Source organism: Carcharhinus amblyrhynchos, chromosome 28 (assembly GCF_965287045.1).
Source record: "Carcharhinus amblyrhynchos chromosome 28, sCarAmb.v2.hapA, whole genome shotgun sequence".
Lineage (NCBI taxonomy): Eukaryota > Metazoa > Chordata > Chondrichthyes > Carcharhiniformes > Carcharhinidae > Carcharhinus > Carcharhinus amblyrhynchos.
The window spans coordinates 19880638-19901362 of record NC_137351.1 but is presented as its reverse complement, the minus strand read 5'-3'; the positions used below and the strand labels follow the sequence as shown (position 1 = coordinate 19901362).

General features: G+C 39.4%; 1 protein-coding gene across 3 annotated transcripts in view; it reads left to right on the top strand.

The window, feature by feature from the left end:
- The window catches only part of rnf111 (ring finger protein 111), a 123353-nt gene that overhangs the window by 35061 nt on the left and 67567 nt on the right, over positions 1–20725 (top strand). For all 3 annotated transcript variants that reach the window (XM_080214150.1, XM_080214148.1, XM_080214149.1), the window contains exon 2: positions 3904–4811. In XM_080214150.1, the coding sequence (XP_080070276.1) occupies positions 3986–4811 (826 nt within the window). In that variant the 5' untranslated portion in view covers positions 3904–3985. The remainder of the gene's footprint in view (positions 1–3903; positions 4812–20725) is intronic.

The window sequence follows — 20725 nt, the reverse complement described above, 5'->3', positions numbered from 1 at the left end:
TGGCTGGTTACCAAAATAAAGCTGTATTATCAGATAAAGTGTTAGCATATTAACACCACCATGTCACAAAATAAAACAAAGCCAATGTTTATTTCGACAAATCTGTAATTGTCAAATTGTGACCATCGCAGCCACTGGTACATCACCCCTGCTCATAACACACTCTTCTGACACGTCTATTTGAAAGAACAAAGCTATAATTATACTGCATGTGTATTTCAGCCTGAAATTCTTCAGAAGAACCATGTTTGGTTATCAGTTAAGACTATAACTGCTTCTCCAAATTTCTGAATAATACTATATGCACCAATACCATGAAAAAAATTGATTCTATTGCATAGAAAAATATGAATCATTGTATTGATGAGTTTCAGCAAGTATTTCATTGTAAATGTCTGAATCCAATTTGAAACTTTTATAAAATTATTCCTTCCGTTTTACCTTATTATGCCCTTATTATTAATTTATTATTATAATTAATTAAAATAATTTTTAAAGTATTAATACATTATTATTTACCTTATTATTAATTTCAAACTATATCAGTCTAGTGAATTTGAATTTAGTACAAACTCAGCTTACAAATCATCTTGACCAGCAGGATGAGGGAATCATTTTGAACAATGCTGTCCATTAGCCTGTGGACAGGTTGTATGGCTAGGTAAGCCATGGTAGTCCTTAATTTTATACTGCAGTTTGTCACTTTTCCTGATTATCCAAAAAGAAACTCTTTTGCTCCATTTTTGTTTCATGTTTTAATGCCACAGTTGAGACATTAGGATTTCTATTTGCATCCTTAGCACTGAATTGTGGGTGATTGATCACAGCCAAGCTGAAACAAATGGATTTGAATCACGTATCTTTTGCAAGTGGATAATTTTGAAGAAAGATGATAGTTAAAAGCAGGAAACAGAATGTTACAGCTTAAAGAACGTGACATGGCAGAATCTGTCCTTGTGTGAGATCTAGGAAGGATATTAGAATGTTTGAAAAATCATGATGTTAATCAGTGGCATATTGATGTTGGGACAATGCAAATAGCATTCTTTTTCACAGTGCTTAACGAGTAGGAGTGGTTCTACCTTTTTTATACTTTTGTTGAAAAACTTATTTTGAAATTTTAACTAGATGTAATATATCCAAAGATGAAAAGGAATACAAATTAGATATGGAATTCTGAAATACAGAACTAACAAACAATTGATTTCTGATATTGCTAGTTCCATATCAAATTAGTGATCGAGAGAAAAGGGAAAACCGAACTACAGCCAAGTCCCAAAATCAGAAATTAGACATATAACCAGATAATTGATTTGGTGCTGTTCTTTGAATAATGCAGGTTGACCAGAACACTAGAGGATCCCCTCTGTTCTTAATAATGCTGTAGCAACTTTTATGCCCCCTTCTACAGATAGCAGATTCAACAGCAGAACATTGCATTCAATGCACTCAAGCATCAATCTGGATTGTGTGTTCGAGACCTGGAATGTGGCTTAAATCTGCAGCCCACTACCTCAAATATTACCTTCTAATCCATCCATTTGATAATTTGGCATTTCCAGCACTGATGCTAACATGGCATTGACAGTGCAGAAGTGGCCATTCAGTCCATCTAGTTTATGCCAGTGTTGTTTTACATGAATATATTCTTACCAGCATATAGTTCTTTTCCTTTCCTCCAGAATTACCCCTTGGTAGGAAGCTCCATATTCTAACGCTCTGTAGGTGAAGATGTTTCTCCTGCATTCCTTGCTGGATTTATTAATGACTACCTCATATTTGTGACTCCTAATTTCGCACTGTCTACATGTGGCAACCTCTTTGAGGTCATGCCTTTTCTAGAAAAGAAAACCAAAGCCTGGTTTATCATTCTGGTAATTGCACCCTCTCAATTCTTCTATTCACCGTGTAAATCTTAGCCTTTTTATAATATGAATGCCATCATTCCTTGACAATATTCTGGCAATGGGAGAGAAGACCTGTGCTTCAGAGCTTGCCGCACCCCTAGCCAATCTGCACCAGTATGGCTATAACACTGGCATCTACCTGGCAATATAGATAATTGCTCAGCTATGTCCTGTACACAAGCAACAGGATAAATTCAACTCGGTGATTGAGGGGGTCATTAGCAGCATTATCAAGCGATACTTAGCAATAATCTGCTCGTGGGTGTTCAATTTGGGTTCCTCCAGGTCATTCAGCTCCTGAACTCATTACAGCCTTGGTTCAGACGTGGACAAAAGAGCTGAATGCCAGAGGTGAGTTGAGAGTGACTGCCCTTGACATCATGGAGTTTGAGCAAAACATGAAGTCAATAGGAATTGGGGAAACATCTCCACTTGTTGGAGTCACATCTGACACTAAGTAAGATGGCTCTGGTTGCCGGAGGTCGGTCATTTCAGTTACAGAACATCACTGTGGGAGGTCCTTGGGGTAGTGTCCTAGGCCAACCATCTTCAGCTGCTCCATCAATGGCCTTCCTTCCATTATAAGGTCAGAAGTGGGCATGTTCGCAGATGACTGCACAATGTTCAGTACCATTCATGATTGCTTAGGTACTGAAGCAGTTCATGTCCAAATGCAGTAAGACTTGGACAATATCCAGACTTGAGCTGACAAGTAACATTTGTGTCTGGCAGTGGCAATGTCCAACAAGAGATGATATAACCACTGATCCTTGACATTCAATGGCACTTCAATATCTTGGGGTCATCATTGACCAGACACTTAACTGAATTAGCCATATAAATAGTGTGGCTGCCAGAGCAAGTCAAAGGCTAGGAGTCCTGTAGCAAGTAACTCACCCCCTGCCTCCCCAAAGCCTGTCCATCAGTTACAAGGCACAAGCCAGGAGTGTAATGGAATACTTCTGCCTGGATGAGTGCAGCTCAATAACACCTGGGACGCTCAAAACCATCCAGGGCAAAGCAACCGGCTTGATTGCTACCCCTTCCATTAACATGCACTCTCTCCACCACAGACGAGCAGCAGCAGTGTGTACCATCAACATGATGCACTGCAGGAACTTAACAAGGTTCTTTACACAGCATTTCCAAACCTGTGACTGCTACTGTCTAGAAAAACAAGAGCAGCAGATGTCTGGGAGCATCACCAGCTGGAGGTTTCCCTCTAAGCCACTCATCATCCTTCCTTTTAATGATGCTGGGTCAAAATCCTGAAACTCCCTTCGTAACAGCACTGTGGACACACCTATGCCTCACGGACTGCAACAGTTCAAGAAGACAGCTCACCACCACCTTCTGAAGGGCAAAAATGCTGGCCTTACCAGCAATGCCCACATCCCCTAACTGAATTTTAAAAAGATAATGTCACCACAGAACAACGTGTAGGAGGGATCCATGGGTAGATGCTTAGAGGATACCAGAGATAACTGCGTGGGAGTGAGAAGAAGAATTATTGATAATGATTCTCTGGCTACAATTAGTTAGACTAAAATGAAGCCAATGAGTCTCATTCAGCTGGATGACAGTGCGGAGGCTTTTGAGAAGGATGATAAGATCAATTGCACAAGGATTGAAAACCAATATAAGAGGGCAAGTTTGTTTCCATCACTTCTCATATGAGGTTTCATATGTGACTTTGAAAGCTACGTTGTTGCTCTGGTGGGGCGGGAACCTGAATGGAAGAGTTAGAGTCCTGTTAAAATGGGTACATTTGGTGACCAATAACTTGTTAAAGGGCTTTGTAGAGGAAGGGGAGGTTGGAGGTGTTAAAGGTTGGTTCTTCTGAGCAGAGAGGTAATGATAGCAGTTTGAGGAAGGGTATCAGAGCCAGTGGAGTCCTCAGAAATTTCTCACAACAAAATGCACAGATCAGACATGTATATGGTAGAATGTTTGTTGGTAAGACAATGACTAACTTCTTTTTTCCTATATTTTTCAGAGCTTAGTACAAGTTCAAGTTCACCCAGTCCCTTAACGGACCTCTGGATGTAATTCTTCTAAACTCGACATTCAACCTGGATATGAAGACTGAGATAACACCTGATGCACCCAAAAGACAGGAGAGTTCAAAGGGGGCATTGATGAACCCTGAGCCAATCCTGGCAACAAAAAGTTTTAGTACAGACGTTGAAATGATTGCAAGTAAGGTTGGAAATGACTACTCTCATATTTGTAATTCTGGAAAGCGGATAAAAGACGTGAATAGAAACAGACTAGAACAGGAGAAAATGATTGTTGTCAGGAAAAAGCGTAAGAGCCAGCAGGCTGGTCCCTCAGAAACTCAGAACACTGATTTCAAAGATCGCCAGGGTAATGTTGGTCTAAGGCCCCATGTACAACCGCACGACCATGCAGATGACTCTTCTTTTAGTGACTGCGTTTCATCTCCTTCTTCGAGTCTACACTTTGGTGACTCTGACACCGTGACTTCAGAAGATGAGGAGGAGATTCCAGACAGACATTCCCAGGCAGTATTGAGTAGCACAAGTAGAACAGTTCATTCAAAAATGCACAAGTGGCCTCGGTCTGAGCAGGAATCTATATCAGGGATCTTAATCAAGCGACCTTGTCTCCCGAACAGCAGTCTACGAAGGCCTCAACAGAGAAAGAAATTTACAAAACCCAATCCTTCTCAACGGACTCAAAAGCAGAAGGAACGGATTTTATTGCAGAGGAAGAAAAGGGAAGTGATTGCTCGCAGGAAGTATGCCTTGCTGCAAAGTTCTAGCAGTTCAGGCGACAATGACCTTAGTAGTGAATCCTCCTCCAGCTCTTCAACCGAAGAAGAGGAGGATTTGTATGTGTCGAGGAATGAAAGCCACCAAAATAGTACAACAGTTGCCTCAGGTAAAACCTCTTCGCTTAAAAGATTCTTTTCCTTGAAGTTGAAGAGTAATGGGCATGAGGTTGCACGCTATGTCGAAACTGAAGAGAAGTTTTATATGTTAAAAGATTGCAATTGTCTTTTCATTACTTATGGTACAATCACATGTCCAATATGCATTAATTTACTGCAAAGCTATCTAGATTTTGTTGTTTAGATGTTTCCTGAAATCTGCTGCTTGTGCACACCCCAATCTTTCCTTTGCATTTCAGTCCTCTGATATCACAACACCGTGACTATGTCGGACATCCTGATTGGCATTGTGCAATTTAAATTGGAACCCTCTGCACCCGATCTGTTGCTGCATTTTTATATTTTTGTTCATGAGATGTGGGCATTGCAGGCATGGCCAACATGTATCGCCCAATCAATAATTCTGCATATTTCCAACTCTGTAACATCACTCAGTTTCACCCCTAATTCAGCTGATCTGTTGCTGAAACCCTGAATCTGGCATTTGCTACCTCTACACTTGACTATTCCAATCAACCCTAGCTGGCCTGCCAAGTTCTACCCTCCATAAACTTAATGACATTCAAAACTCTGCTGTCCATGCCTTAACTTGCACCAAATCCCATTCTCCAATTGTCCCTATGCTCATTGCTTTGCCTTGATTCCTGTTCAAGCAACATGTTGTTTTCAAAATTTACATCCTTTTCAAATCCCTCCATCCCTTTGCCACTTCCCTATCTCCATCCTCGTCCAGCTCCTCAACCCTGCAAAATAGCTGAAAAATCTCAGGGTTTAGTGCTGTGGGGTAGTTACGGACAGATGAGTTTTGGATATGTTGGAATTTACAAAGAATGTGAAGATGGGAGTTCACGTAGGAGGACATTAGAAAAATCAAGTTGGGAAGTGGAAAAACATGTAGCATTAAACTAAGTCAAGCAGCATGTCAGATTGTACTGTGCTTATCTGTTTTGTTGCATGGCATCATACACAATTGAGTTGTTCACTCAGTAGCAAAATTCCTGTTTTTATTGTATGTACAATAATTGTATCTTAGTTTTAGGGGATGTTCAGAACCGCAGGAATAATTGAACAATGTGACCACAAGGTTATGTGCATGTGTCAGGAACATTGATAAAGTGTATTCACATCCATGATGTGATTAATATCCACTATAAATTGTAATGCCTTCAGTTGTGTCACTTTAATAGATATACACAGGAATGACAAAAGCCCAGCACAGTCATTGCTCAGTTAAAAACAAAATAACCAGTAAATGCCTAGAGCCTGAATGAGTTGACAATTTTCAGCTCTTGACCAGAATCCACAACACTGAGGTTTTCTCCTTGTGGTGGAATTCATGTATAACTGCCTCCCCTACATGATGGATTCATTGCAATGCATCTCCTTCAGCCAACTAAACAGTGTGGTCTGAGCTGCAAACTATTTTGTTGCTAGTTGTTGATGCTACTTATTTTTCAAACCCTGTAACTACAGGCCAGGAAACAATCATGGAGGGTCTATACATGAAACTGATCACGTCTCTCCTGCTTTGCAAATTTTTTCCCCTTCTGAAATCAATAATTCATGCTAACCTCCTAGAACATTACCAGCTCTCTGGTGCCTAATCTGAGTGACCATTCCTCCTGAGTATCAGCAACACAGCTGGACACATTGTCCTGGTCAAACACTAATGCCCACTTTTCCATAGTGGGCACTATGTAATGATGACTGGCAGACCTTGGTGGAATTTGTTTTCCTTTTCCTGAGCCCAAGTTCACTCAACCAGTTGTAATGTGTCAAGGACTAATATCAGGTAACTGAGCCTAGGTCAGGGATCAGACCTGAGGCCCTTCTGTTTCTCAATACCATGCCAAGCAGTGCATTTAGTCATTGAGTTAATGACCAGTTCCATGTTAATTAGTTTAAAAAATATTTTTCCATTCTCAGTGTAAAATAATGCATCTTGGGCTGCTTTGCTACAAAGCTCAAATGCATTTTTGTAATTATTCAAGGATTGAAAGTGGAACTTAAGCACCTATGAAAATCCACATTCCACATTGGAAGTAGTTTGCAGGTATATTTTAAGCTAATAAATGGACCAGTTTAATGATCAGGTTAATTTTACAGAAACACCTGTGCATTCCCTTATTGTGATAATTCAAGTTTTTAGAAAATCATTCTACCATCAATCTTTTTGTTTTTGTGTGGGCTGCTCCAATTTTTAGTATTAATCAACTTTGTACTTAATGATGCTAAATATTAACTATTTGTGGTGCTGTTCAGGAGCGTAATTAGACAAAATTTGGCATTAAGCCATGTGATCAAAAATTCTCTGAGAGAGAGGCTTTAAGCATCATCTTAAAGGAGGATGACGAGCTGCAGAGTATAGGGAAGGAATTTTAGGGCATAGATAGTTGAGAGTGTCTGGCCAACAATGGTAGGATAAAAGAAATAAAGATGCATAGGATGCCACAATTAGAATTCTTGGAGGATTGTATGATGTTGGGAAATTGGAGAGATAGAAAGGAAAAAAAGCAAGGCAAAATTAAAATGATTGAAGTGGCAGTGTGGATTTTTTTTCTTTATCTTTTCATGGGATATGGGTACCTCTGCCAAGGCCAATGTTTATTACTCATCCCTAATTGACCTTGAACAGTGACTTGCTAGGCCATTTCAGAGAGCAGTCAAATCAATCACATTGCCTTGGGTGCGGAGTTGCATGTAGGTCAGACCAGGTAAGGATGGTAGATTTCCTTCCTGAAAGGACGTTAGTGAATCTGATGGGTTTTTACGATAATGGAAGATACTTTCATGGTGACCATTACTGAATTTCAGCTCCGTATTTTATTAATTGAAATTCCACCAGCTGCCCTGGTTGGATCTCAACCCATGTCTCCAGTACATTAGCCTGGACCTCCAGATTATGGTTAGGAAGGTGGACAGTTGTTTTTCAGAATCGAAGGAAATATAAAATTGTGTTCTCTGGGGATTGTTATAAAGATCTTTTGGGTAAAGGTGAATGACTTGGGCCTAATATGACTTGGTATCCAGAGTAGAATTTCTAAGCCTGCAAATGACACAAAACTTGGAAATATAGTAAACAATGTGGAAGAGAGAAACAGAATAAAGGAGAATGCAAATTAGTGAAATGGGTAGACACATGGCAGATGAAATTTAAGATATGTAAAATCATAAATTTTGATAGGAATAGTGTGGTGATGCAAGATAAATTCAGTGGAACAATTTTAAAAGACAGTTTGAGAATAGACATACCTGGAATGTAGGCATACAAACTTTTGAAGGCAGGAAGAGTTAAGGTTGTTCGAAAAGCCTGAGATCCTTGGCTTTATTAATAGAAACATAGAATACAAATCTATAAAACACTGGTTAGGTCTCAGCTGAACAACTACGATCAATTCTGGATACCACATTTTAGAATGGGTGTCAAGACTTCAGAGGGTGCAGAAGAGATTTACAGGTCCTAGGGATGAGGGATTTTAGTTGTGTGGAGAGCCTGGAGAAGTTACGGTTATTCTCCTGAAAGCATGGAAGGTTAGAGGAGATTTGATAGAGGTGCTCAAAATCTGGAAGAGTTTTGATAAATAAGGAGAAACTGTTTTCTGTGACAAGTTGGTCACAAGGGTTTAACAATTTGTAATTTTTGTTTCTTCTGTTTCTTCAGTCAGTGAGCTTTTTTGATCTGGAATTCACTGTCTGAAAGGTAGGAGAGGGCAGAAGCAGATTCATGAGTGACTTTCAACTGGATGAATACTTCAAAGGGAACAAATACAAGGCTAGAGGGAAAGAATGGGAGTGCCACCAATTCAATAACTCTACCAAAGTCCCTGCATTAAAATAGTATACATGGCCTGCTTGTGTTGCAACAATTCTATAACTGCAACTTCCAGGAAATGTACTCTGCAATATGACAAAACTAAGGAAGAATGTAATCGGACTCTGTAAACATTGTAAACCCCTTCTTAGAATTTAAATTTCCCAAGGTTGATAGGTGCCCGATTAATCACCAAACCATGTGATATCTACATTAATGAAAAGGAAGTATTGTGCTTGGATAATTTGGTGAGTAAGTGCATTACCAGCATGGTATTAAGCTATAAAAATTGGGAAGGTATAACTCAATCCTGGGCCATTCTGAGTTCAGTAATCTGTAATGGGAAGAAAACCAACTCTTGTCTGCTCCTAATTCTGAATGAGAATGTCAGGAGGACAAGCTCAAGCTCAACTTTGATGCCCAGTGTGATCAAATAGCCAGATTCTCTTATCTGGGATATGCTCAAAAAAGTGGGCAATGGAGGAATCATGGAATCCCTGCATTGCAGAAGGAGACTATTTGGTCTGCACCAACTCTGAGAGAGTATCCCACCCAGGCCCACCACCTGTGCCATATCCCTGTAAACCCATGCATTTATCATGGCTAATCTATACATCTTTGGGCGCTAAGGGGCAATTTAACATGGCCAATCCACTTAACCTGCGCATTTTTTTTGGAGGTGCCAGAAGACTGTTGGTTCGTCTGGATTTATTTCCCAACAAGTGAACGCTTGGGTAGGGTGCAACAAGGAATATTACTTCACACACCATTTGATTTGTGGTACGGAATCTGTCCATTTGTCAATTTGTATGGAGTGTCTGAGAAATGATTTGGCTGATTATTAAGCTGCAATTACATTTTTTTTTGACATTGAAATACTTGTAGATAGTCACATCCAAAAGTGAGCTTTTGGAATGTGTGAGGGAGGTTCCTCCAAAGCAAATTGAAATTATTTAGAAGCTTTATTGAAACAAACATCATTTGATATAATCTGACTCATAAACCAGGGGTTTGTCTTAATTGATGCTTTTTTAGCCTTAAAAACTGCAACGTAAATGATATTTGTTTTTTTTCCAAGAACATTGCAGTAATAGCGTTGTCTTTTCTGCATTGTCATATTCTTGACACTAATGACCAGTGGTGAATAATTAGGTATAAATGACCATTTCATGTTAGTCTGTGAAATCACAAACTCCACTGATGGGCCTGTGATCATTTTGGCATAAATTAATGAGCTGGTCACCCTGCAGTGAATTCATTTTCATACTGTCTACATTTAGGTGTTTAGAATTGGTTTTAGAAATTAATGTACAGTGAGTTATAAAAAAAAAGATTCCTACCTAACCAGTTAGTCCACTGTTCAACAAATGTTGCAGTGTGATGCCATGAACTATCTTTTTCTGGATAGGCAAGTCTAATTCATAATGTTTTCCTTCAGTTGTCAAGATGATTTGACTTAACATTTTCAGTCCTTTAAAAATTAGTTTTGAGAAATTCCATTGCTTTACCATTTTTCTTTGATCAAACAGAATAATAGAATGTGGCTAAAATGATGCTTCCAAATTTAAATTCCTGCACCAGACACAAATGACTACTGTAATAATTTCTTTGCCCTGAAAAGTTTCAACACAGATTCTATTACGAATGTTGTTTTTACTATTTTTATCCCATCACAGAATTCCTGTATCAGAATTAGGTTTTTGTAGTGCCTGCAGAATGAATATCTTATCAATGTCTTGGCTATAATTTACAAAGCATGCAGAAATATTTCTGTATTTGGGTACAGTTTGAGGTTTTTTTCGCGTCCTAGTGTGTGTCAAAGAGCGAAAGGGCACATAAATAACTTGAGCACAAATTACAGGGGACCAGCAATTTCTACACATGCTGCAGCTGTTACAAGCCTTAAAGAAAATTCTCTTGATGCTTCTGAAGCTGTTGTCACTATGGTCTTTTCACGTTTTAACAGATGGGTTATGTGACTCATTACTGAATAAAATGGGTGCCATACTGGCTATGCTAATAACAGCTGGAAACCTCGCAGGATTACTGGCTAGCAATAATGTTTGATAGGTGTTGGCAGTTTACAAAGCTTATAGTATGGGTTAAACAATGAAAAAAGTATTAAACTAATTGGCATCTAAATTAAGTTGATTGCCCAATAATAAATAAGCACCCTAGCCCTTCAGAATAATTTTCTTTTGAGGAAATAATTTTGCTTGTGAGACATTACTTATTTTATAACCCCCACTCCATCTCCTGAGTTCCCAAGATATTAGTTCAAGATATTAGTTCAACTATTTGAAGCTAGTTGACTTGCAGGAGTAGAATTAATATTGCAAATCACTCTTCGATCTCCTTTGACTTTGCTCACACAGCCTTGGGCTCATTTACCTCTTATCAAAGCAGTCCCATCACTACTGCACGCCAGGTTCCAAAGCACATCATTCTGTGCTTGTATTATGAGTCTGAGGCTGCACCTTTTGTTTGGAGAAGTGATTGAATGGTGGGAGGGAGCCAAAACTGGCAGATGGAGTTTAATGTGAGGAAGTGCGAGGTCATCCACTTTGGACCTAACCAGAGTATTTTCTAACTGGTGAGAAACTAAGAACAATGGAGGAGCAGAAAGTTTTAGGGGTCCATGTTCAGAAATCACGAAAAAGACAATTAAAACAGCTAATGAAAATTGGCATTATCTTCAAGGGACTAGAATAGAAAGGGAATACAAGTTGCATTACAATTGCATTGGGCTGAAGGGTCATGAAGGAACATAATTCACATAAAGCGTAGTGGAGTTCTGGAGCTCTTGTCATGTGATGCTTTTGTTGCAAAACGATTTTTAGACAAAACGATTTTTTGGTGGAATGTGCTCGTATGCTACAGATTCTTTGATGCAAATGGTAGATGTATATGTACTAAAGCTAGGTACATTTAATTGTAATGTTTATCGACCACAAAGTAATACATTTCATTTTCACACAGCGAAATGTTGCTAAGCTTAGCAAGTAAATTGCCAAAAAGAAACATTGTAAATGTATCCAATCGTAACAGTGGAACATGTGATACGGTGTTCAGTAGACAGGTGATCGATATGTCTTCTTTGGCTTACAGAGACTATCCCACTTGGTTACCTCAGCCCCCAGTCATTGTGTGGAATTGCAGTATTGGTCATTCTAAAACAAAACTGATGTTGTCATGGTTGTTTGCCCATTCTTATTCCCCAGAATCTTGAGACAAAAAGCTGCTCGGCATGGATCTACTGCCTCTCCCTTCAGCCTTCATGCCAATCCTCATCTTGCTTCTTCCTGTTGAATCACAGTTTTTCCATTTTCTTTGGGATAAGAATCTACTTCTACTGCTCTAACCAGCAACACATTTGAAAATTAACTCCTAATTGTTTGAAGCTTATGGTTTCTTTGGCATGCGCTGATATCCACTATTTCAGTCTCTTAGTGTCTTGATTGATTATTGTAAAACCTTCCATTTTGTGTTTCCCTTTCCAACTAAGAACACATTTACTCCTTATAATCCATGAATTTTGAGACTTGCAGCTACTTCCCTTATTTTAAGAATTCTTTCTGATCTGTATATTCTCCAGTGGAATATAGAACTCCATGTTTGGGTATGCCGCTGCTTGTGTAGTGTCAATCTCGAATCCTCAGACACTTGGGCTTTCTATTGACCTTAGCAATTTGTGCAATTTAGTTCAAATAATGTTTTCCATCTGTCCACTGAGTGCTCACAGCATAATAGTGGAATAATGCACCATCCATATTGGTGCTGAGTCATTATTAGATCACAATGTCCAACATTAAATCTGTATTCAGCTAGCTGATCCTGTTAGTGGTTGTACAATTAACTTCAGTGTGCAGGAGGGGATGTCAGGAAGAGGTGATTCTTGTAATTGCTCTCCAGTGACCGCCCCTTTCAAATCTGTAATTAGAGATGAATCTAGGCTTGATTTTGGCTGTTATGTTATGCCCTCCATGATGACCACTTGGTTGAGAACTAGAAACCTACTGGCATCCTTGAACTTGTACTCCAAAAGAATCAATATTTGTAATAAGGAAATTGAAAAAGGGCATTCATTTCAATAAAATCCTTTGCTGTTGTAGCTCATTAAATAACATGCGTTATTTGCTTTGTAGCGCCAGTAATTATACCAGTAACAATGCCTCTTTTAGTACAGTAGGATTGTGACCACTACATGGTTTCTTTCTCTCTCCTCTCAGCAACTTCCTCCCACCCCATCCCTTGAGCTACTCTGATTTAGTAAAGCTGAGATTGCTTCCTCAGCATTATCTATCTGTTTTTTCCTCCAGTATATGTACTTGCATGTTCTCTTGAAATATCTGTTATTTTCTATAAAATTCTATCAGATTTGTTTTCAGTGTTACAATTTGATCCTCTTGACATGTTTTACCTTGGCAAGAATATACTATTTCTTTGTAAAGCTTATGAGCTGGCTACAATGCAGTGTAGCGAAACTGCAGCATTTACAGAAACAGTTGAGTTGGTTGACTTATTTGACAGGTTTACCAGGCAATTTTATTGATGTCCATTGAATCTTCATAGTTATACTTTCCTCAGTATTACCGCCAGAATTATTTATGGTTCCAGCTTCTAAGTTCCCAGGAGATAGGTACGGTGAAGTCCTGCAGTCTGTCAAACCTCTGTCCTTTAGTCTCAGAAGGGAAGAAAAACACAAGCGTCAGCAGCAATTAACTAACGCTTCCACAAGAGGCACAACCTGTATAGATTTGGATTACAAGATGCTCTGTCATCATGTTCTGCACAAAGGATTAGATGTGCACACTTGCAGAACTTAAAGTATTTGAGAGCCACATGGCATTTAAATAAATTACCGCTGTATCTAAATATTCAAAGTATTTTCTTGCCAGCTTGTTGTAATTGCAATACTAAACTCTACTCAGTTGCACAATTTACATGAATTCTCCTATTTATTTTTCTCTTCATGTATCTGACTCTTCTTTTGGCTGTTGATGGAAAGAGCATGAGATCTTTCATGACCAAAATGCAACTGACCATTGTCAGTCTCGAGTCATTATAAAATGTACCCACAAATATCAACTCTGACATCTCAACAGTACCTTTTCCAAATTGAACCTGCACACACCAACTTAGAATTCCCACAGTATAGAAAGAGGCCATTTGGCCCATCGAGTCTGCACCGGCTGTTCGACGGAGCAACTTACTCAGGCCCATGCCACCACCTGTAACCCTACACATTTTGGGACATTCAGGGACAATTTAGCATTGCCAATCCACCTAACCTGCCCATCTTTGGAGTGCAGGAGGAAACCAGAGCACCCAGAGGAAACCCGTGCAAACTCTACATAGTCACCCAAGGCCAGAATCGAACCCAGGCCCCTGGGATTGAGGCAGCAGTGCTAACCACTGTGCGACCATGATAACTTGCTTGCAGTCTTTTCCAAAATAAAATCTAGTTTGTAATAAATAGGAGCAGGTGTAGGCCATTCACCCGGCTGAATCCGCTATTTTATTCAATAAGGTACTGGCTAATCTTGCCAAGAATGGATCCTTCATTAATCAACCCTTTCCCATTGCACATTACCAGGTCTAAAACACCCCGTTTCCTGGTTCATTCCAGAATGTATTGTTCTAAGAAACTTCTGAATACAGCTTTGCCTTTAGGCTACCTTGCCAATTTGATTTGTACAATCTATATGAAGATTAAAACCTTTATTGTAATACCTTTCTTATAAGCCCCCATTATCTCTTGATTTATGCTCTGTTCCACAGTGTGGCTACTGTCAGGGGCTGCTCCCACAATAACTTTTCTTTGTTATTTCTTATCTCCATCCAAATTGATTTTACATTTTGACCCTCCAAACTACAATCATTTCTCACTACTGTACTGATATCATTCTTGATTAATAGAGCCATTCCTACTTTTCCTTTCCTTGCAAAAATCAAATAACCTTGAATATTAAAGTCCCAGTCTTGATCACTTTTCAACCATGTCTCTGTAATGGCTAACATTTCATAATCATTTATTTCTCTCTTGTGTTATCAATTCATCCATCTTGTCTTTATTCAATTTTGCCATACTCTGACCTTACTTGTTGATGAATACATATGTTTGTATGCTCTGTCCATTCCTGTCACATTCTGTTATTGCTACCCTGAATGATTGCCTTGTCATTTCCTTTAACTTTCCAAATCTCCCCTTGTGTGAATTTTGACCCTGCTATTTAGTTTAAAGCCTTCCCTGCAGCCTTAGATATATTATTTGGTATTACATTGGTCCCAGTGTTGTTCAGGTGAAGGCTATCCCAATGGTACAGTTCCCTCTTTCCCCCGTATTAGTGCCAGAGTCTCATGAATGGAAACCCATTTCTCCCACACCAATCTGTGAACCATACATTTAACTCTGATCTTATTTATCCTTTGCCAATTTTCTCATGGCTCAGGTAGTAATTGAGAGTTATTAGCTTTGTGAGTCTGCTTTCTCATAAATTCCCTAGCTACTCATTCTTTCAGGACTGAAGAGTTTCTGCTATCTGTGTAATTAGTAGCTGAATCTTTCCCATCCCACTTCAAGGCTATCTCCAGCTTTGAGGAGATGTGCTGAACCCAGGGTCTGGACACTCATGCTTTTGGCTGCAGAGAGAAGCCTCTATTTCTCTAACTATACAGTCACCTACAACTACATACCTTTATGCTTATCCCACTTGAATGGCCTTCTGCACCACATGGTCAGCCTGCTCAACTTCTGGAGCCCGTCCTTTCATCCACACAAGAACCTCAAGCATGTTGGACAATTGCAAGGACTGAGGCTTCTCCTTTACTGCCTTCTGGATCCCCATACCTTCCTCTGTTACAGCCAAACCATCCTGTCCCTGGCCGCAAATCAAATTTGTAGTATCTAGGCTAAGGAATGTGACTGCCTCCTGGAACAAGGGACCTGGGTAACTCCAGCTCCCTCTCTTTGACTATTCCGCTTTGTAAAAAGGCAGAACAACAACATCTCCTTTATTGCCCAAATTCACAAATTTATACCACCTTTGTGCAACCTGCTTTGTGCATGTTCCAGACTTCCCAGCTCAGATTCCAATGAGATGATTTGGGGAACTCGTTCTAACCAGTTAGCCAATTAACTACTGTTGCCTTTGTCAAGGCAGAGATCTTGTTTGTCACTGACTAAGTTGACCCTAATTAGGTGAAAAGAAGCACCCTGTCCATAGAAGAGATATTGAATAATCCACTGCATTTCCAGAAGCCTGGAAACACATGGTTAATCAAAAAAATGTTAGGTGAGAAACTGGTTGTTTCTTACTGAACTGAAGATTAAGCATTTTTCAGGATCAATTTGCAATTTTGCTTTTTATTGTAAATGGACAAAAATGCATAAGTACATATGTAAGCACACAAATCTTTAATTGTTTCTTGTGCTGTGCAGAAAGACAAACTAAACTGCTAACACAACATTTTTTTTTAATATTTATAATTACTGTAAAGCAGAGGTCCTTGCTTTGAAAGCAACCAAAAGAGAGAACAGTCGTTGAAAATATTATCTATCCATAGATGCAAAAGCAAATGGACATTTGAGTGTTGATGACTGCTGTAAATGTACATCTGGTCTGGGGAATTTTAGGCTATTGAAACCCACGATAATCATTGGCTATTCACCCACCATTATAGCAACCCCCATGTGACCCGGGGGAAGCTAAAAGCGGGAATAATCATTAGCATCTGTTTAAAGCACCCTTTTGATCAATTGATTTTCTGATCAGAAGCCAGCAGCTTCCTTTCTGCAGTGTGCCCTGATGGGATTAGTGTGTTCTTGCAGCAATCTGTCAGTTCACAGTCAAGACATTAGCATGTCAGAATACTTTGTCCCATTTTAAAGAGGTGTTATGGTGGTAAATTAAACATCTGGTCTCCAAGCTCGTCATCCGACTTGTAACAAAAAATGTAACTTTGTTTGACTGTGGTTTTGACTCTTATTTAAAGCGAAGTGAAAACAAGGAGACAAAATGGCCAAAAATTCCATCACACTGTTTTTGGATCTCTCATCATTTTCCAGAGATTTTAAATGTTTGACATATCCCTTCCAGATCCAAGAAGTGAAACTGAGATGATTAGTTATATACAAACATACAGTTTAAGAGCAGGAGTGGGCCACTCAGCCCCTCGAGGCTGCTCCATCCAATAAGATCGTGGCCAATCTGATTGTAATCTCCCATCTACCCTGGATAACCTTTCACCCCCTTATTTATCTTAAATCTCTATCTACCTATGCCTTCAAAATAGCCAAAGACATTACTGCTGCTGTCATCTGAGGAAATATTTCTCTCTTAAATGGGTGACACCTATCTTTGAAAGTTGACCCTAGTTCGAGATTTTCCCACAAGAAGAAACCATTTCTCCACATCCATCCTGTCAGTTCCTGAGAGGTCTCAATCAAGTTGCTCCTTTTTTGCCTGAACTCCAGTGAACATGACCCTCCCCTTAACCTTTAATTATGAGACAACCCACCCATTCCTGATGTTCAGCAAATCTTCTCTGAACTCCTAAAGCATTTACCCCCTCGTCCTAAAGCATTTACCCCCTCCTAATTTGGGATCCAATATTGTGCACCATACTTGTCTCACCAATGTCCTTGCATCTGAGGTATGACCTCCTACTTTTCAGATGCAATTTCTCACACAAATAAATGATAACATTCTATGAGCTTTTGTAATTCCTGTACCTGCATACTAGCCTTTTGTGCTTCATGTACGAGGACCCCCAGATCCCTCTGAGATTGAGTGCTGCAATCTCTCACCATTTTGACAGTATGCTTCATTTTTATTCCTTCTGCCAAAATGGGAAATTTCGCATTTACTCACATTATACTTCATTTGCCAGACCTTTGTCCACTCACTTAACCTATCTGTCATTTTGTCACCACCTTATGTCCTCTTTGCTACTTATTTTTGTGTCATCAGCAAATTTAACAACCATACCTTAGGCCCCTTCATCTAAATTATTCTTAAGTTGAGGCCGCAGTACTTATGCCCCAGGCATATCATTCATTACATCCTGCCCAGAAAATGCCCACGTAATCTAGCTAATCTTCAGCTGACGCCAAAATGTTACCTCCTACAACATGAGCTTTATTTTCCGCAATAAGATGCCTTTGTGGCATCTTAACAATGGCCTTCTGGAAGTACCGCGCATTTACCAATTTCCCTTTTATCCATAGCGTGTGGGACTCTTTCAAATAACTGCAGTAAATTTTTTTATTAATTCGTGAGACATGGGCATCGCTGGCTGGCTGGCCAGCATTTATTGCCCGTCCCTAGATGTCCGAAGGCAACAGATAGTCAACACGTTGCTGTGGCTCACATGTAGAACAGACCACGTAAGGATGGCAGATTTCCTTTTCTAAAGGACATTAGTGAACCAATTGGGTTTTCACGACAATTGACAATGGTTTCATGATTATCAGTGGATTCTTATTTCCAGATTTTTAAAAATTGAATTCAAATTCCACCATCTGCTGTGGCGGGATTTGAACCCAGGTCCCCAGAACATTAACTAAGCTTCTGGATTCATAGTCCAATGAATAATAATGCTAACGCCTTCCCACTTGCAAAAGCATTACTTCCCTTTTGCAAAACCACATTGACTGCCTGATTGCCGTGAATACTTCCTGCCGTAACACTTTTTTAATAATAGCTTTTAAACTTTTCCCTATGACAAATGTTAAGCTAACTGGCTGTAACTTCCTGCTTTCTGTCTCCCTTTTTGAATAAATGGGGTTACACTTGCTGTTATCCAGTCTAATGGTGTCTTTCCAGGATCCAGAGAATTTTGAAAATTAAACCGATGCATCTCACTAGCCACTTCTTCTAAGACCCTAGGAAGAAGTCCATCAGGAGCTGGGGATTTGTTCGCCTGCAGCTCCAAAAAATTTGCTTAAGTATCATTAACATTTGCCAAATTGTTAAGATGCCACTGAGCTAGTTTTTGTTTCTTCATAGACTGCAAGCTACAAGCAATTCCATAGCTGCCTGAGTATGGGGAAACTGCTCTCAAACCTTCAGTTTTGTCTGTAGGAAAGGGATGTGGGGAGATTGGGGAGATTTTGAAACAGGATCATATAATACTGCTTTGCTGAAGACAATGGTGTGAGAGCCTTTGGTCAGAATTGTAAGGCAAAGGTTAGAAAACCTCATCTCTAGGTTAACTAAAATGGGCTATTTATATGGGAAAGGAGAGCGCAGTGATGTCTAAATTCCTTCTTGTGTTTGTAGGCAGCTCCTTTTGAAACTCACAAAACTGATCGTAAAATGAAACATGCAGGTTAGCTGTTATTGCGGCATAAACCACGTGCCCCCTCATCTTGTATTACTTGCTATCAAAGCTTGAAGGAATGCAAATGCAGAAGCTTCAGACAGGCTCGTCAAATCACATCTCCAGGTCCCTGCGTGGAATTAGTAGATGTAGAACAATGTGAATCAACAACAACTTGCATTTATATTGTGTCTTTAACATAGTAAATAAAGCATCCTAGGATAATTTTACAGGAGCATTCTCAAAGTTTGACACTAATCTGCAAAAACAGTATTAGGATGGTAGTCAAACGGGTAAATTTTAAGGAGCATCTTAAAGGTGGAATTCCTATTCAAAGATATATGCCTGTACTGCTTATAGATGCAAATACACCATTGAACCTGTAAAGTTACTAAACAGACCCAAATTTGTGCAGTATGCTTCAGTTGCAAGATATTTTGTTTCAACTGAGCAACAATTCGACATTGTACATCTGTTGGCTTTTTCTTCGCCGTTTGAATTATTGGAGGATGGAAGTTTAAGTCCAAGATACTTTGAGGAATAGATGGATGTTTTGATTGCTAGATAATTTGGAGTCCATGTGTCATGAGAATTGTAGCTTAAAAATCAAACTGTGACCCTATTTACCCATGATATTTATTCAGGCCATTTTTGTTGCCTATTCAAACATTAGCTTAATCAAGACGTGCTTCAGTCAACATTGAGAATTTCTAAACTAGAAAAAGTTAATTTTATGTGATTGTGAATAACCTGGAAAGTTAATACACTTCTAGTACAAAATTAGTTCATTTGGCAATTAGCAATGTGATCTAGTAAAAAGTCTCTCAACATCAGGTTAAAGCCCAACAGGTTTATTTGATAGCACAAGCTTGTGGAGCGCTACCCCTTTGTCAGGTAAGTCTATGCTGATGCGCGCGATCTTTTTGGAGAACCTCGCCACTTTGAGCCGGCACTTTGCAGTGTCGGTGGTAGCCATGATGTGGAGATGCTGGCATTAGACTGGGGTTGGCACAATATGAAGTCTTACCTGATGAAGGAGCAGTGCTCCGAAAGCTCGTGCTATCAAATAAACCTAGGACTGTAGCCTGGTGTTGTGAGAATCCTTACTGTGCCTATCCCAGTCCAGTGCTGCCATCTGAACATCAATGTGATCTAAACTTGTTTGCAGAATTGATCTTTCAAAAATGCTAAATTTTGGCTTTTCATGTCAATCAAGATCGTAATCAAAAGGGTTCTGCAAAATTGTTGAATTTTTTTGATTGTAAGTCCAGCTAATGCAGATGCAGTTTCAATAAGATTGCCCTCCAAAAAAAGGTTTTTAACTGTAATTAGGATGTAAGATCTTGCCCTCAGGTGACCAAGAATGGGGTTAATTATATTAGAATTTGGTGACATGAATGTGGCCTTGTGTGTTCCATGATTACTAGCATTTGTTTATGCACACAAAACATTTGCAAAGCATTTTTCATGTTGTGACCTTTTGTATTAAAGTAAGATTTCCATATTGGATTAGAATCAGAATGCAAAACCACTGACAAGTAATTCTATAATTTGAAATAACGAAATGCAGCTGAGTGGAATGAGAATGATATTAATATAAGAACATAAGAAATAGGAGCAGGAGTAGGCCATCTAGCCCTTCGAGCCTGCCCCGCCGTTCAATAAGATCATGGCTGATCTGTTGTGGCTCAGTTCCACTTTCCCGCCCTCTCCCCATAACCCTTAATCCCCTCTCTTATCAAGAACCCATCAACCCGCTTCTTAAAAATA